The following is a 17,422-nucleotide window of genomic DNA, read 5'->3' as shown; positions in this document are numbered from 1 at the left end:
TCTTCAGAAGGATTCATCCTCAAATCGAATCCATCACCTATTTCAAAAGGAGACAAATTAGAAACATTAAAGGTAGCACTCACTCCATACTTACCTGGCAAATCAATTGGATAAGCATTGTCATTGATCTGTTCAAGGACTTGAAAAGGACCATCGCCTCGTGGTAGCAACTTAGACCTTCGTTGAGTTGGAAACCGTTCCTTTCAGAAATGTACCCAAACCCAATCTCCTGGTTGAAAAACGATGAGCTTGTGTCCTTATTGACGTGAGAAGCAACCTGCTTCTCAATCCTTTCCTTAACTTATTTATCTAGCTTATGGACAAGATCAATCTTTGTGCTAGCATCAAAACTCACAAATTCATTAGGAGGCATAGGCAACAAATCAAGTGGAGTGATAGGATTGAAACCATATACAATTTCAAATAAAGTGCATTTGGTAGTACGATGGACAACCCTATTATATGCAAACTCAATAAATGACAAACAATCCTCCCAAGTCTTAAGATTTTTATCTATGATTGCTCGAAGCATTGTAACCATTGTCCTATTTACTACCTTAGTTTGTCCATCGGTTTGAGGATGACAAGTAGTAGAATAAACAAGTTTGGTTCCTAACCATTGTCCTAACAATAGTTCTAGGAATGCGATGCAAACGAACAACTTCCATAAAGAACAAATCAGCAATCAATTTAGCATCATCAGTTTTATGGCATGGTATGAAATGCGCCATCTTGCTAAACCTATCAACCAAATATACTATCTCTACCCTTCCGAGTTCATGGTAAACCAAGGACAAAATCCATAGAAATATCAACCCAAGGAGTAGTAAGAACAGACAAAGGGGAATATAAACCATGTGGTTGTAACCTAGACTTAGCTTGTTTACATGTACTACAATGCTTACACACTTTATGCACATCATGCTTCATCTTCGGCCAATAAAAATGTTCAGTAAGCATATCATAAGTTTTAGAAACACCAAAATGAGCCATTAAACCACCCCCATGAGCTTCCTTTACAAGCAATTCACGAATTGAACAAGATGGAATGCAAAGTTTTCCTTTTCGAAACAAAAATCCTTCAAACAACATGTAATCATCCACAACAAGTCCTTTTTCCCACGATTAAACAAAAGGAGCAAAGAACACATCATATGGATACAAGGACTTAAGATGTTCAAATCCTAAAATCTTAGCATTCAAACTATTAAAGAGAGCATACCTTCGTGATAAGGCATCTGCAGCAATGTTGTCCTTACCTTGTTTATACTTAATCACATATGGAAATGTCTCTATAAACTCCAACCACTTGGCATGTCTGGATTCAGTTTGCTTTACCCTCTCAAGTGCTTTAGGCTCTCATGATCTGTATGAATGCAGAACTCCTTTGGCCAAAGATAATGCTGCCAAGTTTGCGTACCAAAGCATAAAGTTCTTTGTCGTAAGTTAGGTACTACAAAGAAGCACCACTCAACTTTTCACTAAAGAACATTAGTGGCTTATGGTTTTGCATTAGTACAGCCCTAATTCCAATCCCACTTGCATCACATTCAATTTCAAAAGTCAAATCAAAGTTCGGTAAAGCAAGTAGAGGAGCATTGCACAACTTATCCTTCAAAACATTAAAAGCATGCTCTTGGGATGTACCCCAAACAAGAGAAACATTTTTCTTTACCAATTCATTTAGAGGTGAAGTTAGGGTGCTAAAGTCCTCAATAAAACGCCTATAAAAACTAGCTAGCCCATGAAAACTTTGAATCTCCCTAACATTCTTAGGAGTTGGCCATTCGCTAATAGCCTTAACTTTCTCACTATCCACCTCAGCTCCTCGACTAGACATTATGAAACCAAGAAAATTAACCCTTTCCATGCAAAAATTACATTTCTTTAGGTTGGCATACAATTTCTCAGTTCTAAGTGTAGTCAAAACAACACACACATGCATTACATGATCTTCCAAAGACTTAGAATACACAAGTATATCATCAAAATAAACAACCACAAATTTTCCCAAATATTCACGCAATACATGGTTCATCAATCTCATGAAAGTACTAGGAGCATTAGTTAAACCAAAAGGCATAACAAGCCACTCATGCAATTCATATTTGGTCTTAAATGCAGTTTTCCATTCATCTCCAACATTCATACGAATTTGATGATACCCAGATTTCAAATCAATCTTAGTAAAGTGACTACAGCCAAGCAATTCATCTAACATATCATCTAACCTAGGAATAGGATGATGATATTTAACAGCGATCTTCTTAATGGTCCTACAGTCTACACACATTCTCCAAGTTCTATCTTTTTTAGGCACTAAAACAAGAGGCACGCTACAAGGACTAAGGCTTTCGCGTACAGACGCAGGAGCTAACAATTCATCCACTTGCCTTTGAATTTCTTTGGCTTTAGTAGGATTAGTCCTATAAGCTGGAAGGTTAGGTATGGTAGCACCTGGAATGAAGTCAATCTTATGCTCGATGCCACGAAATGGTGACAATTCCTTAGGCTTCTCCTCGAGAAACAAGTCCTCAAATTCCTATAAAAGAGAAACAAAAATACTAGGCAAGGAGGTGTCAAGCTCGTTAGGAAGAAAACAAGACCCTTTGTACAAAAGTACAAGAACAGTCCATTTCACCATTAAAACATTCCTAACCTCACTTGAACTAGCATACAAGCTCACCGTTTTGGCTTTTCTCTCATTTTTTCCTTTAGGTCAATTGCTACTCTCTCGCTTTTCACTTAAACTCTTTTTTTTTCTCTCAACTCATTTTCTTTTGTTTCTTTTGTTTCTTTTTGCTTTTGCATTGGCCTCTTGCCTCTTCTTTTCATGTTTGCATTGATCAACATGCACATCTTTTGGTGACAAAGGTACAAAAGTAGTTTTTCTACCATTATGAGTAAAAGAATAGCGATTGGCATACCCATCATACATTACCCGACGGTCAAATTGCTAAGGTCGACCCAACAATATATCCTCGGCATGCATAGGTACAACATCGCACAAAACATCATCAACATACTTTCCAATAGCAAAAGAAACAAGAGCTTGTCTACTCACCTTTTGTAACGCCCTGCGTTACTCAGGTTAGGTTACTCTCGAGTCTCGGGGCCTCTTTTCTTAGAAATCTTTTTAATTTAATTTAATTTAAATGTTTCATTTAATTTTATTTTGAGCTGCTGCGGAAATTGTTGTGATTTACTGGCGTGTATGTACTTATTTAATTATTGTTTAACGAGGAGTCTGCTTATGTGGCATTTGTCCTGGGCCGTTGGACCAATTACTTAATTCTATTATGGGATATAATTAGGCTTAAGGAGGTTGGAAATAGGATTCTACTTTCTTGTTTGTGGGCTTTGTTTTGTTTTAACAAAAAGAAATTGGGTAAGTGGGCCTTCCTTATTTAAAAAACAAAAGAGAGGTAAAGGGGAAAATCCTAGCCCAAGTGGGTTTTTGTTTCAAAACAAAAGAAAAGGGAAGAGAAAACCCTAGCCCCCCAAACCTACCTTCTTCGTGATACACTCCCCCCTGTTTTCCTTCTTTCCATCCTTCCTTCCATCGCCGACCCACTCTTCAGCGGTGCCCATCTCCAGTGGACGGTAGCAGGCGGCGCGACTTGGGCAGCAGCAAGCCCGTGGCTCCGGGCAGCAGCGGCGCGTGGCATCAAACGACGTCAGACCGCAGCTTCGGGCAGCAGCAAGCGTGCACGCGGTGTTAGGCAGCAGCAGCAGCGGCGGAGGTGCGGTGTGGGTACGGTCCGGGGCGTTTTTCGACGACGCATTCCCCCCCTCGCGAGCGGGTTCGGTCTCCCTTGGTGGTCGGAAATCGCGGCGTGGGTCTTTGCTGCACACGGTGTAGTGGGTATCGATTTGGTGAGTTTTTGTTGATGAAATAGATTGGACAGCAGCAGTTTTTGCTTTTGGTGCCTACCCATAACCACTAGAAGCTCGATTTACGCAACCCACATTTATTTGAGTTGGGCCGGAGTTACCTCCACCTAGACGAAGGCGATTTTTACGGTAACGGACGTTGCAAGACCCGTTATATTGAATTTCGTTGGCTGGAAATTTTGTGTTAGTTATTTCTTTTGTCTATTGTTGATTAGGTGTTGAATTGACGCAAGATCTAGGAGCATAATAGTGTGTAAGTAGCACCAGGGGGCGAGTGCGTGCGTTATTGAATGTTAATGGAATGGTTTTGTGCTGATTTTTGTTAGAATAGTTTACTTCGTATGTATAGAAATTGTTAGTTTTGGTTTTGTGGACGCCTAGTGATTGTTGTTGAGTTACATGTCACTAATTCTATTGTTAGACATTATGTAACGCCCTGAGTCCCTCAGGTTAGTCTCGAATTAGGAGATTTCATTTAATTTTTAAATTTATATATATATCGGGCTCCGTGTGGTTGGTTTTATCTTAAGTTGGGATGGGTTTCTTTTTCTCTTGGGCTTGGTTATGTTGGGCTTTTTGGGTTGGTTTGGTTTTAAAACAAAGGAAAAGAAAATTAATAAAAAGAAAAAAAAAACACACTAGGTTTCCATCTCTTTCTTCCTCACCTTGCCCTAGCCGTCAACCCCCTTTCTCTTCCTCCATTCCTCCGGCAACCGGCAATACCGGCGGCGACTCAACAGCACGCGGCTGCAGGCTCGACGACGGGTCCTTCTCGTTCCGGCGACCTCGAGCAGACCCGTGAACGCCATGTTACGGCAGCACCCCAACGCCCCGACGACCATAGCAGCGGCAGCCGGCGACCCACGACGTTCCAGCGGTTGCAGATTCGTAACAGCAGCAGCGGCACAATCTTTGATCCGTTGCACGTCGAGACCAAACCCGAACGGTAGTGACGCACTGATTCTGCAGCAACAGCGACGGTCCGAGTGTCATTCGTGACAGATAGTCATTTGGGAACGGCTCCTGACGGCTTCGGGTCCAAACAACACTCCTTCATCACCTAGGCTCATGTACATCAGTGTTCGGTAGCTGATTTGGTGCGTTCCCTCTGCTGCAACTCGTGGACAGCAGCGTTTCAGTGGCATTCGAGCTTACCCACATCCGTTTGAAGCCCGATTTAGGCTATCCACACCTTGGCGAGCTAGATCTAGGTTACCCACACCTATACGAAGTCGATTTTATGGTAATGAGTCATTTGAACCCTCTTAGAATTGATTTCGAAGGCTGAATAGTATATGTAACTTGCTGTTTTTTTTTTCTGTTTTAGTGCCTAGGTGTGAGATCGACACAAAACTTAGGGGCGCGGTTGTGGGTAAGTAGACAAGGGGCGTGTGCGTGCGTTAATGTGTGCTAGTTGGTCTCTAATATGCTGTTTCGTGATGTTTAATATTGTTTTTGATATGCTATTGTGCTAGGTAACTCTCGTTTGTGTTAATCTGTATACTTGATGTAGTGTTGAATATTCGTCGGTCATAATGGTGGAAGTTTTCCTTGCTAAACTGCTGAGAATTGTTGTGGGATGATGTATGTTTACAAAGGATGCACGTTAAAATAGAATTATTGTGATTATGCTTTCTTATGACGTGGGCGTGCTTGTATAGTTTATATAAATGTTCATTTATGATGTGAGCGTGCTAGTTGAGCATATATAAACGTTTCTTTATGTTGCGAGCGTGCTGGTCTGAGTCATATTATTTTCTTATGAGATGTGGGTGTAATAGAAGCATATTTTCGGACCCTGTTCGCAGGCTAGGGGTTGATGTGGAGTGGGTTATGATAAGGGACGTTGCATTCTTGAGGAAAGTGAATGGGTGAGTGTCAGGGCCTCAGGTATAAATGGTCGGGGGCTGATACGTCACTAATTGAGTAGCGAGACCTCGGGTAAAAATGGTCGAGGGTCGATGCCAGGAGTCTTTTGGAAGGAAAACTATTGGGGCCTTGGGTAAAAATGGTCAAGGGCCGATAGATGGTGAAGTCATCGGGGCCTTGGGTAAAAATGGTCGAGGGCCGATGCAGTAGTGTCGGGGCTCTGGGTAAAAATGGTCAGGGGCCGACTCTACTCGAAAGAGTTAGCTGTGGAAGGCTAGGATAGCTGTGATAAGTGTAGAGGTGCTTGAGATGTTAGGGAGACTCGAGGTTGGTAACTAATTTGTTCATGGTTGTGGTTGTCGCCGAATCTTATAGAGTGTGTCTATGGTTGATTGCATAATGTGATGAGGAGCATGACTATGAATGTTTCATGATTTTGTGTGAGCATGATGTTTGTGTGTTGTTGGTAAGGGCTACTTACGGAGTATATTTTATATACTCACCCCCCCTCTACAACAATTATTGTTTCAGGCGAAGGATTCGTTGGCGACCATGGTGATGAGACGGAGGAGACATGACGAGCGAGGACCATAGGCTGCGTAGTCACTTTTGCTTAGCTTAGGTTTAGATGGTTAAGATCTTATGGTTTGGTCAATAAACTATTTGTTCTTATTTGAATAATTGGGAGGTTCCCACTCGTTGTCTACTTTATTTCGGAATAGGTGTTTATTTTAGTTTATTTCCATTCATTGAGTTTGCCTAGTCGGAATAATAAAGTTGCCTCATGAGGTTGTCCATGGATGATGTTTGATTGATATTCTATAGAGTTGATTCATTGGTAAATTGATGAGAGTTGAAGCTTTATTTTATATAATTATTTCACAAGGAGTTGTCATCTCGTGTTTGGTGTTAAGTTTAGATAGGTGGGTAGTTAACGTGACCTAGAAGTATGTGGGAAGTTCTGGGGCGTTACACATTATGAGCATGCATGGTTTCTTGTCATTGAATGTGACTGGTCAGTTCTGATTATTATGGTTGGGAGAAATTGATCTATGACGTTTGGAAACATGTTGGGATGAAATACATATGCTGATTGTATGTTATTTAGTTTTATGTTGTTTAGTTGGAAGCTGTTGGGTAGTGTTTTGTTTCGTATGTCTAAAAGTATGCTGAACAATTGTGTTGTGACTTGGAATGTGGGTGACTTTCAAGTTGTCTTGGAAGGGTTAGTAGGAGTTGACTAGAGTGATGGGACGAGTTAACTGTTGTTATCATGTGGGCTGTCGAAAGTGAAAATGCATACTAGTCGTTGGGATACACAAGGCCTTGTAGTGGATGATTTGAGGGTTATGTGGTAAGGTTTTAGCGAATGACGATGTTGTGAATGCATGGTTTATCTTGTAATGAAAGTGGATGTACTGGTGTTATGGCCTCGTGGGCAATGGACGTGGCGGTTAAGTCCCTACTGGATGTCAAGGCTCTGGGGGTAGAAGGCCTTGGGGATAAATGATAAGACCGGACACCAAGTTTTCTATAAAGGAGTATTAGGGTCTTGGGGATAAATGTCAAGGACCAATACGCTGGTAGCCATCACTACCTTAGGGATAAACGACAAGGTCGAACATCAAGTTCTGTAGAGGAGTATTGGGGTCTTGGGAATAAATATCAAGAACCAATACGCCGAGTAGTCATCGGTACCTTGGGGATAAATGTCAAAGACTGGTGCGCAGTTCAAGGCCTTGGGGATAAATGACAAGGTCGAACGCCAAGCTTTTGTAGAGGGGGTCGGTATCTTGGGGATAAATGTCCAGGGCTGATACACCTCGAAGAGTTAGACTTGGAGTACTAAGGTAAAGGGTAGAACAAATTTTAGCTCGAGTGGGTCACAGGTTAGTGGGTCGTGTAGTCGAAGTCCTGGGAGTCCTGGTGTTTGGATGCTTTTATGGTAATGTTAATCTACTGTTATCATCTTTTTTTGCCTGGTTGTTTGTTTTGCTATTGTGTTTGATGTCGCTGTGATTACGAGCATGCTGTTGTGATTAGTTAGGGAGGGCTACTTACGGAGTATTTTATATACTCACCCCCCCTCTACCTTAATTGTTTCAGGTGCGAACAGGGCCCCCGACCGTGGTGATGACGTGGAGGAGGCTTGACCGAGGAGGGATCACTAGTTGTGTTGGTTAGGATGGCGGAAACTGTCGTTCATTGCGAGTAGCGTGAGAAACTTATAGTTAGAGGTGTACTAGACAGTGGGTTGACTCACGAAATGTTTTCTTTTTCCTTATTCATTCTTAGTAGGCGAACTAATGTCTTCCGGTTATTGTTATTATTCGAGCCACTGATGCACTCTGGATTACTGGACTAAATGATTTTTTTTTATTTGGATTGCTAGCCACTGAGGCGAGCACGAACTTTTAGTAATTGATTGTGTTGTGAGTCTCTGATTATTTTTAAGGTAACTGTTTCACGTCTTTGTATTGAAGGGTGAAGGGACAGGGGAATGATCGTATTATTTCAATATTTCAAGATGTATTTTCGAGGTCATTACACTTTATGTTGCCCTTAATGGGAGGGGGGAGTGAATAGGTAATATAGTGACGTCATCTCGTTAAGTAGTGAAATTTGAGGGTGTCACACCTTTACCTCCCCACAATCACTCAACCATTGAAGCTTATATGGTCTAGGATGTGGTTCTGTCTCTAAGTCAAACCTCTTGACCAGAATAGAACTTACAACATTGGTACAACTACCACTATCAATAATCACACTACAAGGTACAGTTTGGACAAGACACCTAGTGTGAAATAAGTTCTCTTGTTGGTCTAGGCCATCGTCCTTAATTTGAGTACTTAAAGCTCTCCTAGTGACTAAGGACATATGTGTAGGGTCCTCTTCACTATACTCCTCACTTTCACATTCACCATTGTCGTCCTCTTCTACCTTATCTTCCTTCTCATTTTCTGTTACAAACTTTCCTTCTCTAATGATCATAGTTCTTCTATTAGGGCAGTCTCTACTGTAATGTCCTACTCCTTGACATTTCTAGTATTTAATATCCGGATTTCTTACATTAGGTTCATCAACTTTCTCTTTCCCCTTCTTGGAATTCTCTCCTTTCTCAAATTTTTCTTTTGGTTTCTCATATGCCTCTCGATTTCTAAGTTTGGAATCAGAACTCTTACTATCCTTTTTCCATGTAGAAGATGAATGAAAAAAGGGCTTAATAGAATACCTTTGAGATCGCCTTTGGAATTGCTTCTTAATTTTTATGGCAAGATGCAACATCTCTTCGATGTTAAAGTAAGGTTGTAGATCGACCTTATCCGCAATCTTCTTGTTTAAGCCATTAAGAAACCATGCCATGAGATTCTCCATGTCCTCTTCAAGATCCAGTCGATTCATCAATGTATCCATCTCTTTGTAATAATCCTCCACAGACTTACTACCTTGTCTCAACACTTGGAGCTTTTGCGATGTGTCCCAGTGGAAACGTCTAGGAAAAAATCACTTCCTCAACAACTCCTTGAACTCATACCAGGAATCAATTGGTGCCTCAAGGTTTCGTCTCCTAATTGACAGTAATTTGTCCCACCATGTTACTGCATAATCTTTGAATTGAGCAAGACATAGTCGTACCTTCTTTTCTTCGCTGAAATTATGGCAATCAAACACGACTCCACTTCTTTCTCCCATTGAATGTACGCTTCCGGATCAGTCTTACCGTAGAACTTCGGAAGTTTTAATTTGATGTTTCCTAAGTTTTGATCAACTTGAGATTCACTCGTGGGGCTCTCCTTTGGAAATTATGATAGCCTCTTCCCCGACCTCTTCTCAATCTAAGCCACGACCAACATGTCTATCACCCCCTTTTGGAGCCGCTAAAACTGTAGCTTGATCGTCCTCCCAATGATCGGATCCATCACCTTCATACTCATCCTCATCCATAACACGTGGTGGTGGAGGTGGTGGAACTCTCTCTTGAGCTTGGTTTTGAGTCTTTAACCTTCCTATTTGTTCTGTCAACGCCTCCATGCTACGAATCATTCGTTCAACAGTTCCTTCTTTGCCTCTCTCCTCCGAACATCAGAAATATTGCCTTCATCTCCAAGATTAACCATACTGTAAAACAAAATAAAGTGACGAGAAATGAACCTCACAAGCACTCCCTCACTATTCCACTCGTTAGTGAAGTTCACTCGTGTTTAACACTCAACACTAAAAATAATGTATCGCTCCCTTACAATCTCTCTCACAACTTAGTACACTCTTATGCACTTCAAACAAATCGATAAGTGAGTCTAGCAAAGTTAAAGAGTTATGTGCATTTCAAGCGGTTTAGACAGCACATAAAAACTCAAGCAAGAGTGTGATTTTAGGAGTAACCCGAATAACAACAAAGAAACAAGTTAAGAAAAAAAATAATGGATAAAATTAGAATGGAAGCTAGAAAGAAATGAAAGTAGAGTTAAAGATAAAGATGGTTGGGAATTGTTAGAGTATAGATATTAGTATATTTTATATTCTTGTATTAATATTAATTTGTCCTTTACCTTCTCCTTATAGGATTAGGTCAACATTGTATATTTGTCTATATATATAGACTTTAATAATGAGAATAAATCACATTGGATTCTCTCCAACCTTTGTCTCTACATGGTATCAGAGCTCTAGGTTTCTTCTAAAATTTTTTTGAACTTAGGCTTTGATGCTCATTAGAGTTTTATGCCCATTAGGGTTTTGTCCATTAGGGTTTTGTTCATTGCTATCCAACTCAAATCACTACTACCGCTGCCGCCGCTGTTTGCTGATTTGCCAGCGCTGCTATTTTCCGATTGCTTTTTGTGGGTTTTGTCTCGCCGTCCTTTGCAGCTCCGTCGCCGCCAATCGCTGTCGCCGTTGCCGAGTGCTTCCGTCACCGCCAGTCGGCACCCGTCGCCTTCGCCCCTCTTGTTGTCGTGGGGCAGCACTTAGGGTTTCTGGTTTCAGAAAACACCTAATCTGGTTTGGTTCAAGCAGTTTGATTCATCTGTTTTGTCTGGTTCTGGTGGTTTGGTCTGGTTCTATTGTTTTGTTCAAATAAGTTTGTTTGTTTGTTATGGCTGTGGTTTGGTCTGTGTTGGATGCGAACCCTGGCCTGCCACGTGTCATGATCGAAAAAGTGAGTTGGGTGAAAACGCGGACGAAATATAGAAAATTGACTCCGAAATACTCAGGTCGGCAGTCAGGGTAGGACCTACAGTGTCGAGCCTACCTGAGTCGAAGTCCGTAACAATGTCTCTTCCGTACCCGACAACACGCTGCGATTTTAGGGTGTGTCAGAATTCCTGTCGGGCCCAGTTTCTATAAATAGAAACCCTTGCCTTAAATGCAAGGTACGTAATTCTAGGTAGACTCGGCAAGTTAGCTCGGATAGAACTGACTTGCTCGTCGGAGTGCTAACTTTGTTTTGCAGGTCTCAATAGGGTCCTAAGGAGGTGTTGGGCAGTTGGCCATAGTTCATCCTGAACGTTCCGATCTACGTCCCATCTGAACTCAGCAATTTCGAGTTCAGCCCCGGTGGTCTTCGGTTTGAGTACGCACTCCGGTTTAGCTTCCGAGCTTCCAACAACGAACCCGAGTACGAGGCATTGATAAATGGACTGAAGGTCGCCAGAGGGATGGGCGTGAGGCGACTTTTGATTCTCAGCGATTCCCAGCTGATTGTCAATCAGGTTATTTATGAGTACCAAGTGAAGGAAGCTCGTATGGAGAGGTATCTGGCCAAAGCCTGTGTGCTCCTCGCCCAATTTGAGGACTACGTGATTCGACAGGTGCCGAGGTCCGAAAACTCCAACGCCGACGCACTGGCTCGCCTAGCCTCGGCATACGAGACCGACCTACCGAGAACGGTTCTAGTTGAAATACTCGCTGAGTCGTCCATCGACCAGCTTGAAGTAATGGAGATCTAGTCAGCTCAGCCTACATGGATGGACCTGATTAAGGACTTCCTGGTCAGTGGCTCAGTCCCTACCGATCCGGGCCAAGCCAGAAAGCTCCGACGCCAAGCTGCTCAGTACTTGATGCAAGAAGGCAAGCTCTTCAAGATGGGATATTCCCTACTAGTACTGTGGTGCCTCGACCTAGAGGAGGCGAGGTATGTCATGCGCGAGATTCACGAAGGGGTTTACGGAAACCATGGAGGAGCTCGGTTCATGGCTGCGAAGGTCGTCCGCCAAGGCTACTACTGGCCGACGATTGAACGTGACACCAAGGAGTTCTCCAAAGCATGCGACAAATGTCAACGCTTTGCGAGCATTTTGAGACAACCCCCGGAGATGCTGACGCCGAACTCAAGCCCTTGGCCTTTCGCTCAGTGGGGGATAGATTTGATCGGCCCACTACCGATGCGGAAACCATAGTAGCTGTAGATTACTTCACCAAGTTGGTGGAAGTGGAACCTCTGGCGTCTATTACCGAGGCGAAGGTCGTCAAATTTGTATGGAAAGCTTAATATGTCGGTTCGGTATACCGAACGCCATCATTACCGATAATGGAAAACAGTTTGACGGTGCCCGGTTTAATCAATTATGTCAACAGCTCAGCATACGTCACCTCAGCTCGTCACCTGCCCATTCGTAGTCTAATGGGCAAGTTGAAGCTATCAACAAGATCGTCAAGCGTGGTCTGAAGACGAGACTGGAATCTCTGAAAGGTCGGTGGGCAGAAGAGTTACCAGAGATGTTGTGGTCTTATCGAACTACACCCCGCCGATCTAGTGGTGAGACGCCGTACGGCCTAGCCTTCGGGTCGGAGGCCGTCGTCCCTACGAAAATTGGCATGCCAACGCCCCGAGTTGAGAATTTCGACGAGCAAGACAACAGTGAAGCTCTACTCGTGAATCTTGACCTCCTCAAGGAGAAAAGATCTCACTCCCAGCTCCGGCTAGCAGAATATCAGAACCGTATGGCTTGGTACTACAACGCCAGAGTAAAAGTCAGAACGTTTAAGCCTGGTGACCTTGTCCTCAAGAAGGTGATGCAGCATGTCGGAGCACTCGAGTCGAACTGGGAAGGTCCGTACAGAGTCTTGAAAATACTCCGACATAGAGTGTATCTACTGTCCGACCACAACGGGAGACAACTCCTCCACCCATGGAACGCCGAACATTTGTGAGTTTATTATCAATGAGATGTGTACAATCCGACATGTAAAATTTCATTCATCAATGAAAGCCGATCTCCAATGATTTGTGCAAAATTTGACTTTATTCATTAAAGTTGTTACTACTACCAAGCTACGTCAAATGGGGGCCAAGGAAGACTACGTGACATGACCAATGCTATACAAACATGCGAAGCAATGGTCAGCTCGTAGGAACCTGGTTATCCCAAATACACACCGCCGAGCTGAATCGTTCGGCTCGTAAGCCGTTGTGTAGGTAAGAAATTATCAAGATTTGAGGAACTCAGATAACGAGACCAAAATTAAAATTTCAATTTTAATAGTTTTCTAAGTGTAGGGACCTCGGAGAGAACGACTCAAGTCTGAGCTAAGTTTGTTTTCATTCAAATTGAAAGTTTGGTGAAGAGCCGAGGTATATATGCCTCGACTCGGTACAGCAATATGATTCAAAAAAAATAAATAATAATAATAATAAAAACAAAATAGTCATAGTAAAGGGAAGAAGCAACATAAGAGGGAGATGATCTACTCCTGAGGAGGGTCGGCAGGCTTGCTGGGCCCTGCTTCGGAACCAGCAGCCTCGGCCCCTTTGCTGGCCTCGGCAGGGCGGTCCACCTAGATAGACTCGTATTCTTGCTCGACAGCGGCAATGGCATCCTCCGAGCAAGCGGTGTCTAGCCTGTTGACGGCATAGTAGAAGCCCTTGTCTGCCATGTCGCGAGCTAGGCCGTCGAACTCGGGGAATTCTTTGATTTTCTTCTCCAAGTAGGCCCAGTTTGCCAGATTCTGCCGAGCCTCGTTCCAGCCCTTCTTCGCAGTCTCGGCTCGACCCCGAGCGTTCTTCAGGTCAGTAAGAGCTTAGGCTATTAGGGCTTGCGACCTGTCGGCCTCAGCTTCCTTCTCAGCTCGGGCCTGGACAACCTCGGCCTCGAGCTCGGCGATCCGCCGCTCGTAGGAGGCGTTCGTCTCCTCCTCTTTCAAGTCACGCCCTCCGAGCTCCAAGCTCATCATCGATGCCGAGAGGCAGGCATGATCGTGCAGCTGCAAAAGTTCAAGGTTAGATCAAAAGAGATAAAGAAAAAGAAGAAAGGAAGAGTAGGCACGAGCTTACCTCTGCAGCAAGAGCTATGGTCTTTCTCACCGCCTCCATAGGGTCCTCTAGCGCCTGAACAGCTCGCTCCACACTGCGGGAGCAGGAGGATGTCACCTTCGTTGCTGCCTCGTGGATGCTAAGGCGAGAGAAGGCGAGCTTGAATGACAGTGGAAGCTTGTCGCACTGCCGTCGACCCAGTTGAGACCCGTCCTCCGAGTCGACCATGATGGGGGGAGGCGGAGATTTGGAGTTAACCTCCTCGGAGGGGAGTGTCTCCCTCACTCTTTTCCTACGCTGAAGTGGGGTAGCCGACTCCTCGCCACCGACGATGGTCTGTAGAGGCTGAGCCTGAAGGGCCTAGAGTTTGGCCAAGTTCGCCATCCCGGGGGCTGGGACGTCGGCACTGCTCGTACGATGGCGAGCCTAAGGAGGCGATGGCGGAGCAGACGGGACCAAAGCTCGCTGGCACTTCGTGCTGCTGAGTGCGAGAAATTTTGAGGTCATCTCTGAAAAGGAACGAGGTCAGTAAACTAACAAGAGAAAAGGTGACGAGGTTAGTAGTGAACGAGCTAAAAGTGTTGGGAGGAAGTTACCTTCAGGGGCTTTCCGCTTCTGCGAGCTGCGTTGACGAGGTTTGGGAAGTTTCTTGAGCTCGTCTGGTTGGTCGTGAGGACTGAAGCCACAAGAGAAGAGGTGGGAGTTCGAGACAAGTGCTTTGCCCCACAGCGCGTGCTTCAACTTCCGACCCTGGGCTCGCCTGATTATCTCCCAAGACTTGTCACTGATCCTCGAAACGGGGGATGGCAGGGCTACAAAACAAGACTACGTTAGAAATGAAAGCACAGAGATTAAGACGAAAAACCCTAGCTCGTACCTAAGACACTCATCTACGTCTCCGAACTCTACTGGGACTTGGCAGGTGGCCTCACCCCCTCCGTCTCTCAGAAGCTAGTCGCCAGAGACGAGGAACCAACACTCCTTCCAATTTTTATTAGAGGAGGTGATAAGCGCCAAGGTTGCTCGGGTTTACAAAGCTAGAGGTCCTTCTAGGATCCTTGCAAACATTCACAAAAACGACTAACTTACCGAATGATTCCAACCAAGAGTAAGGTTAGAAGATGAATCACTCTTAGATCGGACTTAGAATCTACGATGGTCACTCCTAGATCCTAAGACGACTCACTGCAGAATTAGCTTGATCGAGACTAATCCAATGAATCGGTTTAACATCAAACCTAAAGCAAGATTTGAAAGAAGCAACACCAAAAGTGTTAAGGAACAAAAGTTCTTGAACTTCAATATGTTTTAATCTCCCAAAACAAGGTGATTACAAGCCTTTAAATAGGCCAAAGGGTCGTTCAACATGAGGAACACCAAAAGTCTTTCAAATCCTATTTAATGCAAATTGTAGAAAATAAGACATACAAATTAAAACATGATTGCACATCAAACTAGAGAACTAAATGTGAATCCCAAAACGTAAAATTGCTTTAAATTGTCTTGGAAATCACATGTAGGAGGCACTTTACGTTTGGATGAGATTTGACAAGCTTTGACATCACAAACTCCCAAGAGGTGCAATCTGCAAAGGCACCTGTTCACCAATCTGCACACTTTTTTTGTCCTCCGTGCCATCTCTCAAAATAGACAACTTTTCCCGTGCCATCTTTGTTCCATTCTCTTCTTGACTCATTAAATTAACATTGTAAAGAATTTTTGCCTCAGAAATCTTTGTCTCCTCGTGTGCATTAGCTAGCCTTTGAAGATGTATTATGAAAACCTCTTGAATCTTCTTTGCTTTGCTTCTTGTAATTGGTCCCCCGGGTATAGTCAATGGATCCGTGGTTGGATTCGCATCATCCCCCCTTTCTTTAAAAGGATTTGTTCCCAAATCAAGGTCTTCATTTCCTACATCAAAAGGAGTCAAATCAGCCACATTAAAAGTAGAACTTACATTATACTCACCTCGAAGATCCAATTTGTACGCATTGTCATTGATCCGTTCAAGCACTTGAAAAGGACCATCTCCTCTTGGTTGAAGTTTTGACTTCCTCTGATCTGGAAACCGTTCCTTTCGTAGATGAACCCAAACCCAATCACCTGGGTTAAAAATAACTTTCTTTCTCCCTTGGTTCTTGCGACTTACTAGCTTTCGATTCTTGTTCTCAATCCGTTCCTTGATCTCTTTGTGTAACGTTTTGATGTATTCGGCTTTAGACAAAGCTGCATCACTTGTAAACATATTAGGTGGCAAAGGTGTTAAATCTAAAGGAGTTAGAGGATTAAAGCCATAAACAACCTCAAATGGTGAACAATGGGTGGTGCTATGTACAGCTCTATTATATGCAAACTCCACAAAAGGTAGAGTCTCTTCCCAAGACTTAAGATTTTTAGAAATGAGTGACCTAAGCAAGGCCCCTAATGTTCTATTAACCACCTCAGTTTGACCATCGGTTTGTGGGTGACAAGTTGTAGAAAACAAAAGCTTGGTACCCAATTTGCCCCATAAAACTTTCCAAAAATGACTTAAAAACTTAGCATCTCGATCACTAACAATGGTTTTAGGAACGCCATGTATTCTAACCACTTCCCTAAAGAAAAGATTAGCTATATTAGTAGCATCATCTGTTTTGTTACATGGAATGAAATGTGCCATTTTACTAAACCTATCAACCACCACAAAAATGCTATCATGATGTCTTCTAGTTTTTGGTAACCCCAAAACGAAATCCATGCTAATGTCAACCCACGGTTCACTAGAAACTTCTAAAGGTGTGTAAAGACCATGTGGTGGAGTCTTAGACTTAGCCTCCTTACATTTGAAACATTGCTTGCACACTTTGTTCACATCTTTCCTCATTTGTAACCAATAAAAGTGTTCACACAACATGCTATATGTTTTAAATTCTCCAAAATGTCCCATAAGTCCTCCCCCATGAGCCTCCTTTACAAGCAACTCCCGAATGGAACACTTAGGAATACAAAGCTTACCTTTCCTAAAAAGCATACCGTCAAACACAAGATAATCATGTATATTTTTCCCTTCCAAACATTGCTCATACACATCATAAAATTCCGATTTCTCAACTTTGTACAACTCAATCATATGCTTAAAACCAAGAATTTTTGCACTAAGTGAAGAAAATAGAGCATACCTCCTTGATAATGCATCGGCCACTACATTGTCCTTACCTTTTTTGTAATGAATGACATAAGGAAATGTCTCGATGAACTTCACCCATTTAGCATGCCTCCGATTTAACTTTGTTTGGCTTTTGAGGTGCTTCAAACTTTCATGATCGGTATGGATAACAAATTCTTTTGGCCATAAGTAGTGTTGCCAAACTTGTAAAGCCCTCACAAGTGCATGGAGTTCCTTGTCATAAGTTGGGTAGTTAAGCTGTG

At 43.1% G+C, this 17,422-nt stretch overlaps 1 protein-coding gene and 1 long non-coding RNA gene across 2 annotated transcripts; both read left to right on the top strand.

The window, feature by feature from the left end:
- The first annotated feature begins 3,462 nt into the window (after nucleotides 1-3,462).
- On the top strand, nucleotides 3,463-8,180 carry LOC148211374 (uncharacterized). Its single transcript, XR_015790715.1, has 4 exons — nucleotides 3,463-4,023; nucleotides 4,110-5,137; nucleotides 5,222-5,266; nucleotides 6,295-8,180. It is a non-coding gene; the product is annotated as an uncharacterized LOC148211374 (long non-coding RNA).
- A 4,300-nt stretch (nucleotides 8,181-12,480) lies between these two features.
- LOC148211373 (uncharacterized) lies at nucleotides 12,481-12,915 on the top strand. The gene has a single exon (XM_088124396.1). The coding sequence runs from the start codon at nucleotides 12,481-12,483 to the stop codon at nucleotides 12,913-12,915; it is 435 nt and encodes a 144-aa protein (XP_087980522.1).
- The last annotated feature ends 4,507 nt before the right edge of the window (nucleotides 12,916-17,422 follow it).

Source organism: Momordica charantia (assembly GCF_013281855.1).
Source record: "Momordica charantia cultivar OHB3-1 chromosome 5 unlocalized genomic scaffold, Mcharantia_2.0 BLBB01000005.1, whole genome shotgun sequence".
Classification (NCBI taxonomy): Eukaryota; Viridiplantae; Streptophyta; class Magnoliopsida; order Cucurbitales; family Cucurbitaceae; genus Momordica; species Momordica charantia.
The sequence above is the reverse complement of the archived record's forward strand: the minus strand, read 5'-3'. Positions and strand labels throughout refer to the sequence as shown.